This window comes from Limulus polyphemus, unplaced genomic scaffold (genome assembly GCF_000517525.1).
Source record: "Limulus polyphemus unplaced genomic scaffold, Limulus_polyphemus-2.1.2 Scaffold1463, whole genome shotgun sequence".
In the NCBI taxonomy this organism is placed as follows: Eukaryota; Metazoa; Arthropoda; class Merostomata; order Xiphosura; family Limulidae; genus Limulus; species Limulus polyphemus.
Genome location: NW_013667073.1, coordinates 173385 through 183311, shown reverse-complemented (window position 1 = coordinate 183311; position 9927 = coordinate 173385). Strand labels below are relative to the sequence as shown.

Sequence of the window (9927 nt, the reverse complement as noted above, 5' to 3'; positions counted from 1 at the left end):
AATCGCGCTAAACAAACGCTGTAACGTCTCTCGTGCTCTCTGACTGCAGTTCAATTACTCACTGTCTACACAAACATTCCATTATTGCCGTCACGTCTTGACCGTCTTATATATAAAATAATACCAAAGTCTAGTAACCTCCCGAGAATTCACGAAGCTTCGAGAGTATGACGTGTTACTAGCGTCACGTGACCTCGATGACGCAACAATAGTTTTGTGTAAAAAATTATTTACAGTGAAATATTTATGAATTATACATTTTTTAATTTGCTTTCGTTTTTCTGTATAAATCTCTGGGCTATTCAAATATTGTGCATCAATTTGACTTCAGATAATAGTCAGTTGGACCTCTATTAGTTTGTGAGAACTGATATTAAGTATACACAATTCTAATTTAGAGTGAAGAAAATAAAAAACAGATAAAACGAGCAATCAGAGCGATTGCATACCCTCACCCCACCACTCCTTTTCGAGAATGCATGTGTTTATATTGGATAACACCAGATTTCATCTTCAAAAACTCGGAAAATCCATCTCCAATCCAGAATGATCAAAGATCTGGATCATTTTTTGTAGTATGATGAGGAGTCTCAACCTTAATATGCCCATGAAATTTGTTACAAATTCGATCACACTTTACAGAGTTATTAACCCAAAACTACAAAAATAACCTATCTCCCCATTATAAAAATGCTTGGGGGAGAACTGTTCCTCACATACTTTCCATTTTATGTAAATTTTTCTGTACGTCAGTCTATTAATTCTCAAGATATGCATGTGAAAACACAGACAGACATACACACACAGCCCCAATTGTAATACCTACCCCTCCACCTGGGGGGGGGGGGGAATTATGAATTTTAAGATTTTTTTGAGGTTATTGTATACACACAAATGATGTGTATTAAAAACTGGAAAATTATCAGTAATGCAAACACCAGGTATTGTAACACTCATTCAAAAAACATGATAAAGTAAAAAACATTTTATGTATATATAAACTTATTTTAGGATGTATAGCAGAAACAATAAAGATCGAAAAGTGTATAAAAGGTAAATTTATAGCAGAAAATATTAAGATGCTGTATGATATAAGCTTTACTGAAAAGGAAAATACAGTAGGATTTTTATCATTATTAGACTTTGAAAATGCTTTTGATATGACCCATTGGACTTTTTTAAATAATCAAAAACAATAGTATCTTTTATAATAAAAAAGAAAGTTGAAACATGATCTCTGTAGGTTAATACAATAAAGGTTTATTGAAATGAAATGCAAGATTAAAGGTGTAGTCCTCAAAATCATTAGCATGACAACAATGGTAAGAAACCTCCTCAATGTCAAATACTTGTAATAATGAATCCATACTCATGGATGAACAGGCTGTCACATCATTCACACTTGTAGTTCTCAAATAATGGACACGAAAAACAAGAACTTATCCAATTGTTCTTCTCTAACTTGTACTGTAATCCATATTTACTGTTTCAGGATCAGTACATCTTCATTCACGATGCTTTGTTGGAGGCTATAGAAAGTGGTGATACAGAAATTCCATCAAACCAACTCCCTCACTACATCCAGATGTTGCAGACAGCAGAGAATAGTGAAAGAGAGAAGGACCACTGGCCTCTATTGGAGAAGCAATTTAAGGTTTGTAGATGAATGGTACCAATAGTCGAATCTCTAGTAATAACAAGGTTGAAAATAAAATAATTGTTAATTATCCAATGTGGAGATAACTGTAAATAACATAATTATATATAGCTGTCTATGAAGTTTGTTATAAATAGAAAATCAAAGATGTTACTGTTTACTACTATAATACTATTTGTGTACCATATGGCTGTTTCCTTTACTGTGTTGAAGTATACATCCCATACGTTGCTATTTACTACTTTAATACTGTTTGACTGTGTAACATAAGGCTGTTTGTTTTATTGTGTTGAAGTATACACAACTCACATGTTACTATTTGCTACTTTAATACTGCTTGACTATGTAATATAAGGCTCTTTTCTTTTCTGTGTTCAGTTGAAGTACACATTTAGCACGTTACTATTTTAATACTGTTTGACTGTGTAACATTTGGCTGTTTTCTTTACTCTGTTGAAGTATACATCCCACATGTTACTATTTTAATACTGTTTGTGTAACATATGGCTCTTTTCTTTACTCTGTTGAAATATACATGCCACATATTACTATTTTGTTGAATATTTTCTTTTTATACTTGCAGTTACTCCCAAGTAAAACTTTCCGAGTTTACTTTTCTTATCCTTTTTTTTCAGCCGCCATGTATGAGTTTTGGATTTCTTGTTTTTCTTATCTGTTGACATGTATGACTGTGCCAGTGATAAGTATTAAGTGTGATATTACATCATCAGTATTAGGCCAATAATAATTTTTATCATCTTGTCCTGTGTTGGCTAAGAACTTGTGCCTAGTATTGAAGAAGTGCATTTCAAGTACACTTTTTCTGTTGTGTTCTACTGATGTTAATGCTTTATGTTCAATTCCAGAACTCATCAGTTAAGGTGGTTACAGCATATAAAGTCTCAGTTGAAATACCAATTACATCAGATGTTTATTAGAAATCAAATCTACTAGTGTATAACACTGAAGCTGTTAGCTGTTATTAGATATTTTCTGAACTCTGCTTTATCTTTGTAGCATGTATTCTATTTGAGTAAAATTGTTTTTTCCAAACTCTTCTTGTTGTTGGTGTTTTTGAATAGAATAGTACATTAGGTTGTTTACTTGAGTTACCATTTTCCAGTGTTTGTTGTAATATAACATGAGTATAAAGCTGTTTTAGCACTAGTGGAGTGTAAACAATGTATGTGATTTTTCATATCTTATACCAGTCATAAAAATTAACATGTTGACTGCTGACTACGAGTACACTCGTAGTGCCGGGTATAGAAAAGATTACGCTATTGTCTAGTAAACAGAATAATGCTGGCATCCCAGATAACGCAATAAACAATCTGCTGGCAGTTTAGGGAACATAAATCTGTGTAAGAATCATGGTCAAATGTGTGTTGTATAGTAAACAGAATAATGCTGGCATCCCAGATAATGCAATAAACAATCTGCTGGCAGTTTAGCGAACATAAATCTGTGTAAGAATCATGGTCAAATGTGTATCGTATCATTATCTGCACTATTGAAATTCACTAAGATGCACAAACACAGTATCTCCACAAAGCTTCAACATAACTAAGATTAAATAAGAAATGGTTACAACATAAAATATATGATTATAACTGAAATAAGGTTATTCTACATGATTCATAGCATTGTTTAATCAGGTCTGAATCAATAAACAATTGATAATCAATAAAAATTTTCAAAATACATGATTTTATTCTTTTAATGTTATGTGAACTAACAAGTTCTCACATCATACCAAATGACAAAAATACAATGTCCAGTAAATGATTACAAATGTATCTTTGTCTTCTTGTTTATCTGACCATTATTGAGGCACATGGTTTTGCTTGAAGCAATTTTCAACACAGAGGGCTGGATTTTCAGGGCAGACATCACACATATAGCAGCTTTCTCGTGTCCTTCGAGCCTTTGTGTAGACACGACATGGTTTGATTGGCTTCTCTTTCTTTTCTGTGGATGACAAAAATATGAGGTAGTGAAATGATTTATCTTTTGGAATTGGAGTTGCATTTTGACCCTGGCCTTGAAGATCCACTATGGTATTTCCTAGCAGATGAATTGTTACCTGTTCCTGAAACTTCATTTGCTGTCCCTTATTTTCATTGTTCAGGATGTGGGTATTCAGAATAAATATTTTGATGGTGTGAAGGGCAATCTTCTTATACCATCATATTGTCTTTCATAGAGCTGAGCAATATGATAACATTTGGTCAGATCTGTCTATCCCTGACATGTTATTGTTGTAGTCACTGACGATACTGGGTTTCTTTTAAATTTTATTATTTTGATTTGCTATCTTCACTCTATGCATGTTGCTAATTGTGAACATGTCCTAATTGTCTTTCCATTTACAAACTACCACTGATTCTGACTGCTTCCATTCATGTTCGCCCTTCTTCAACCTTTTCCTGACCACATCCATTGGATTTTCTTTACAATCAAACTGGAGTGTTCCACATACTTAGGTTGATCGTTCAGTCAGTTTTTTCACCAGATGCACAGAACTGTAATGATTATCTGTGTATAAAACACAACATTTGTCCAAGTTATCAGCCATCAGATCAAGGAAACCAGCTGCAGCTTTTCCCAAACTGGTATCTTCATCAAGGAAAGCTCCAAAGTATACATGAATGTTCAGCACCAGACTGCATGATACACATATTTCATAGAGTTTGATTCCATATTTGTGGTGTTTATTTTTGATATATTGTTGAAACAAGAGCCTGCCACGCCAAAGTACCATGGACTCATTGATGCACAAATTTTTTCTTGGATAGTAAATGTGGACCATTTCATTATTGAAGTGATCTAGGAGAGGTCGTATCTTATACAAACAAATATTTAGGGGTTGGGAATTCTTTGCAAAATGCTAAAAACATAAGAGAGTTTGAAAGCAATTTCAGCTCATAATACCACTGTAAAGTGATGTCTTTTACAGAATATCAGTACTCAAGTAATGCTCTAAGATAGGTTGGCTGTTTGGACTCATGTGAATCAACAAGGCTAGAGACTTTTTCATTTCTGTTGCATCAGTGTCCTTTCAGTATCTTAGGCATGATTCTCTTAGCAAATAGGTCAAAATAATCACCAGCTGAACCATCTTGTAACTGAATTCTAAGACCGGACATTTCATTGCAAGCGAAATTAGATGGATCTTGTGCATTTGTCCAATTATGCAATGAGACAGTGGGGTTCACATTTCCAACTGTTCTGCCCTTCTGTCAAGAACTGGTCTAGCAGACCCACAGACCCCACGAACTCCATTGTCGTCACTTTATGAATACAAGTCTGATGAAACCCTTGGGTCACCATTATCACTAAACTGGTTATCACTGCTATCTTTGGTTGTCTTTTGGGCCTGAAAATTACTGTCATCTGAGGGCATTTCTGTAGTCCCATCATCAGACTTCATGTCTTGATCATAATTGTCATCATTATAAGTTTCTTTTAGAAGTTTTACAACTTGATCTGCATTCACAAGTACCATTTTGAAGGGTAATGACAGTAGCAACAAAACACACACATGGTACACAGCACATGATCACCAAAAGCAGAAACTTAGTACCAAAGTCAATTCAGCACTAAATATAGTGCTAAAAGATAACTGTACCACTATCAGCAATGAGTTTTTCATAACATTCCCCACAAGTGTATTAGAAATAAACTTATAATTACTCATAAAAAGGTAAAATTTGACAATAAAGCATATGCATACTTGACTTGGCAAATGGGATGGATGTGTACTATAAGAGTTGGCAGTCATGTTGTTAAAAAGTAAAATCTAAGCTTACAAAATATTTCATTAGTGCTGTTCAGTTTGATTTAAAAAAGTAAACAATTAAGAAATATCAGACAAATATTTATTGTATTATTCCAGAAGATTGGTGCAGGAGATGTATCAGTGTTAAATAGTAATTGAATTAATGGAATTTTGCCTCCTGCCACCACTACATACATTCTAATTTACAGATTAATCAAGTCAGAAGGTTGGTGCAGGAGATGTATCAATGTTAAATAGTAATTGAATTAATGGAATTTTGCCTCCTGCCACCACTACATACATTCTAATTTACAGATTAATCAAGTCTCTATGATACAAATATCCTTACAGAGGATGGCAAATGAGTAAAGGAGATGATAAAAGTGGCATTTAGTAAAATGAAGGAGCTAATAACCATTGGATGAAAAGAGAATTGAAGAAAAAGCGTATCAAGACTATGTTTGGAGTGTGAGGCACAAACATAGAGACTGGCAAAAGAAGATATTAAAAGATTATAGAGCTTTGAGATCTTCATTGGGCAATGAAGGGGGAAACAATTTGCTTAAATAATGAATAAGTAATAATAATGTGTTTGAGATGGTGGAAAAAAACTAGAACCTTAATAGGAAAATTCCATAAAAGGCAAAAGATGTGGGTGGAACACGTTATTCAAATTTTGATGAAGAAGGTCCTAGAAGGAAGGGAATTGGCCTAGGAATAAGAATTGAAAATCTAGCAGCCTGAGAGATAGGAAGAAGAGCCAAGAACCCACCTTTGGGCAGATAATACATGAATTATTTATATAGATATAATATACAAATAAGCAGTATGTAAGAGATTGTGAAATTTAAAAGAGGGTATTGAGATTTGACATTATTTTTCTATTTGAACAGTTGGTGACAGCATACAGACCCAGGGACTTCAGTCTTACATCTGCTTTAAAGTCTTGCAACAAGTCGAAGAACCGTTCATTGGATCTACTACCAGTAGAGACCTATAGAGTCCATATCACTCCAAAGCCTGGAACAGATGGGTCAGACTATATTAATGCCACATTCCTTCCAGTAAGAACTTTGTGCAAATTCTATGTTATAATGTACTACAAATGGTGTTTTTTTCGTTATTATTGTTGAACATAACAGAAAAAAAATAACATGTTAAAACTATATCGGCAATAGTTTAGCCAATGAAATTTATTTATTATAATAGTGCATAACAATTACTGAAACTATGTTTTACATAAAACTACTGGCCATGATACTTGATTTTTGGAACCAAAACATGGAACTTTTGAAGATTAATAACACTGAGTTTGGCATGCTTGTAGCACTTTCAGCTTGAAAGCATTCAAGTTCAGAAATAAGAAATAAGGTCTTAAAAATTAATGTAATCTAAATAGCTATAAGTATACTGTTGCAAAAAATATTATAAAAGTATTTTATTTACACTGAAGCCTATATGATACTGTGTTAAGAGCAAACACAGAAGAATTGAAATTGAAAATAATTGTATTCTTGAAATGAAAAATTCATCCTTTTAACTTGTATTTTTGTGTGCTTTGTTTTATAAATAGTTTATTTGTTTGGTGTAACTTTCACAAAGTTACACAAGGGCTATCTGTCCCTAATTTTAAACTGATAGACTAGAGGAAAGTCAGTTGGTCAACAGCACAGCATCAGCCACCAACTCTTAGGCTACTCTAATTGAACAGTGGGACTTTCATTATTGAAATGATGCACTCACAACCCAAAAATAGTGTGGAGTGTGATTTTTGATCCTCAGCCCAACACACTAATCATCAGGTTGTGCTCTGCTTGTTAATATATTTAACATAACTCAAAATATAAGAATATGTATTGACTAGAAAGGATTTTGCTAGTAGCCTGTTAGCCTAAATAATGAGAATAATATAATATCAAACTAACTTAATATGAATTTCACTTGCAAGGAAATTTTGCACTCATTGAGACTTAGTGGGTTAAAAACTTTTATTTTTCTAATATTACAAGTTTGAGTGTTCTGTTTTTCAGATCATAATGGTTAGGTAAGCCATACAATGGCAAGATAAAGGAAAATGCTTATAGTACTTGTATTTAATTTTATTTATAATTTTCCATATAACAAGAAAAAAATAAAGAATGAATTAAGACTGCGAAAATTAAATACCTTTTAATTTTCCCATTTCATGGTTAGTATGCTTTGTTTTTCAAAACCTTCTGAGATTTCAAGTTCTAGGAGAAGTAAAAGCAAAGGTTTCAGCATTTAAATCTTTAATTTCTTATTTTACATTTTATTATGATAATCTGTAGTATATTCATACATAAGCAGATTTCATAGCAAGTCTAACTTATTGTTTTATTATAAAAATTTAAAACTTACTGTGTCTTTCTGCAGGGCTTTAGCAAGCTGCGAGAATTTATCATCACACAACATCCTATTTATGATAGCATTGCAGATTTTTGGCAGATGGTGTGGGATCACAACTCTCAAACCATTGTGTTATTATCAGCAGTAGATGAAAAGGCAAGGTTTTTTTTTATAAATACACTTGGTCTTTTTTAATGTATTGGATCTTTAAAACTAATAAATTAGAATAATTTTGAATGCTATGTACCCTTTTTATACTCTATCTACACTGAGTGTGCAGGTAGACTAATAATTTATGTAAAATTTTTCATTAACCAAGTTTTGTAGTCGGTTTTATTTATCACAGTGTTCTGTTCCTTAAGAGGAAATATATATACAGTATTAAACATATTTAATATTGAAAATGGAGTGCATTGTACTGTTGAATTTGTCCTTATGACAGTCAACCTATTTTAGGAATATCCATCCTTCTGGCCAGAAAAGGAAGAGGAAAGTGATTACACCACTTTTAAGGTTAAACTGGCCGAGGAATCTTCTCAGGAAAACTTCATCACAAGAGACTTTATATTGCAAGCTGTTCAAGATGAATATGAAGTTATGTGTAGGATTATACAGTGTGCTGGCTGGCCAGAATCATGTTCCCCACTCAGTAGTGTGTTTGATCTAATCAATGTAGTCCAGGATTGGCATCTGGAATACCAGAATGGTCCCATGGTGGTCATAGACAGGTGAGGCTACTGTGTTAGTCATACACAAGTGACTATTGCACATATTATAAGAAGAGAATGTTAAGAAATCTTTGAACTGGTCTTCATTCATGGATCTCAGCTTATAATTTGGTCTGTAATACTAATTGAGGTAGTGGGGTTCAAGTTGTCAATTCTAACAACACAGTACATTTTCATTCAAAAACACACTCATACTTGATCATACAACATAACCTGGCACACCTAAGCTAACTGGCCCATCATATACCATAGGTTTGAGATATTAAAGCATAATAAGACTAATGATAATTTTTAACCTTATAAAAATGAATTTGGTCAATTTTACTAACCTTGGAGCTGAAACTGTACATATTATAATCCTAGATTTAGCCAAAAACAGACTTGTAGTGTAGCTTGCCAAAATTTGTGTAAAGGTACAATGGAGCAAACACTACAAGTCTGTTTTACACAAAAAACAACAACACATTTTTAAAATAAGTTATTTCATTTGCATAACCTCGCAAAATATCAAAAGTTTTTTGCTTAAAGTTTATATTTTTTCTACCCAAATATCGTAGTGAAATCATCAATGTACAGTGAAACGAAAAGTTGAAAAATCTATAATAGTTAAAGAGCCTGTGTGTGTGTATGTGTGTTTGTACACCATAGCTCCAAGAGGAAATAACCTAGAGACCTGACACTTTGCATGCATACTAAGGGGATTCTGAGGGTGTTTAGACTTAACTCAAATAAATTTTAGCCAATTTCTTGCCCTGTAGCCCTTAAGCACTATAATTCTGCTTCCTGTAGGTCTATAGAAAAGTATCATATTTTTTTCTAATTCTAACTTATTGAATGAACAACATGTGGGAGTTTTCTGCCATATACTTTTTTTTACACAAACATGGGAAGAAAAATATAAATCTGAGAATTAAAAAAAAAAGTTGAATTGTACTAAGTTTGGGTAATGGCAACAAACAATGGAAAAAAAAATATGAATCAAAGAATATTGGACAATTTGGAGAATGAGAAAAATTCAAATAAAAACACAGAAAGAAAAAAAAGAATGTGAGAAGCTAGATTAAAACTATTTGCTTTTAAAAATAAAGTTTAGTTGAATTAAGTTCAGGAACTGGCAACAGACAAATCAATTAAAGATTTGGTGCATTGGGGTAGCTATAGAAGTAATTAAGATAATAGAGACCTTGATTGGTACATTTTGACCTGTGTGAATCGTAAGGGAACCTTAGAATCCTGCAGTAGAACATGGGTATTTTATGTTAGTATAAAATAAAATAATACCATTTCTTTCCTCTGTACCGACTGTGTTTTTGATCAGAAAGTTACAAATTACGTATCTTAACATTTTTAAGTGTTAACTTTTTCACATTTTCTCTTAATTTTATTGTTTTATT

At 32.8% G+C, this 9927-nt stretch overlaps 1 protein-coding gene across 1 annotated transcript in view; it reads left to right on the top strand.

Annotated features, from left to right (window-relative positions):
* LOC106463697 (tyrosine-protein phosphatase 99A-like) overlaps positions 1–9927 on the top strand; it is a 114003-nt gene that overhangs the window by 93573 nt on the left and 10503 nt on the right. Inside the window, exons 19-22 of the mRNA XM_013923757.2 lie at positions 1493–1654; positions 6332–6502; positions 7833–7961; positions 8262–8533. Coding sequence (XP_013779211.1) covers positions 1493–1654; positions 6332–6502; positions 7833–7961; positions 8262–8533 — 734 coding nt within the window. The remainder of the gene's footprint in view (positions 1–1492; positions 1655–6331; positions 6503–7832; positions 7962–8261; positions 8534–9927) is intronic.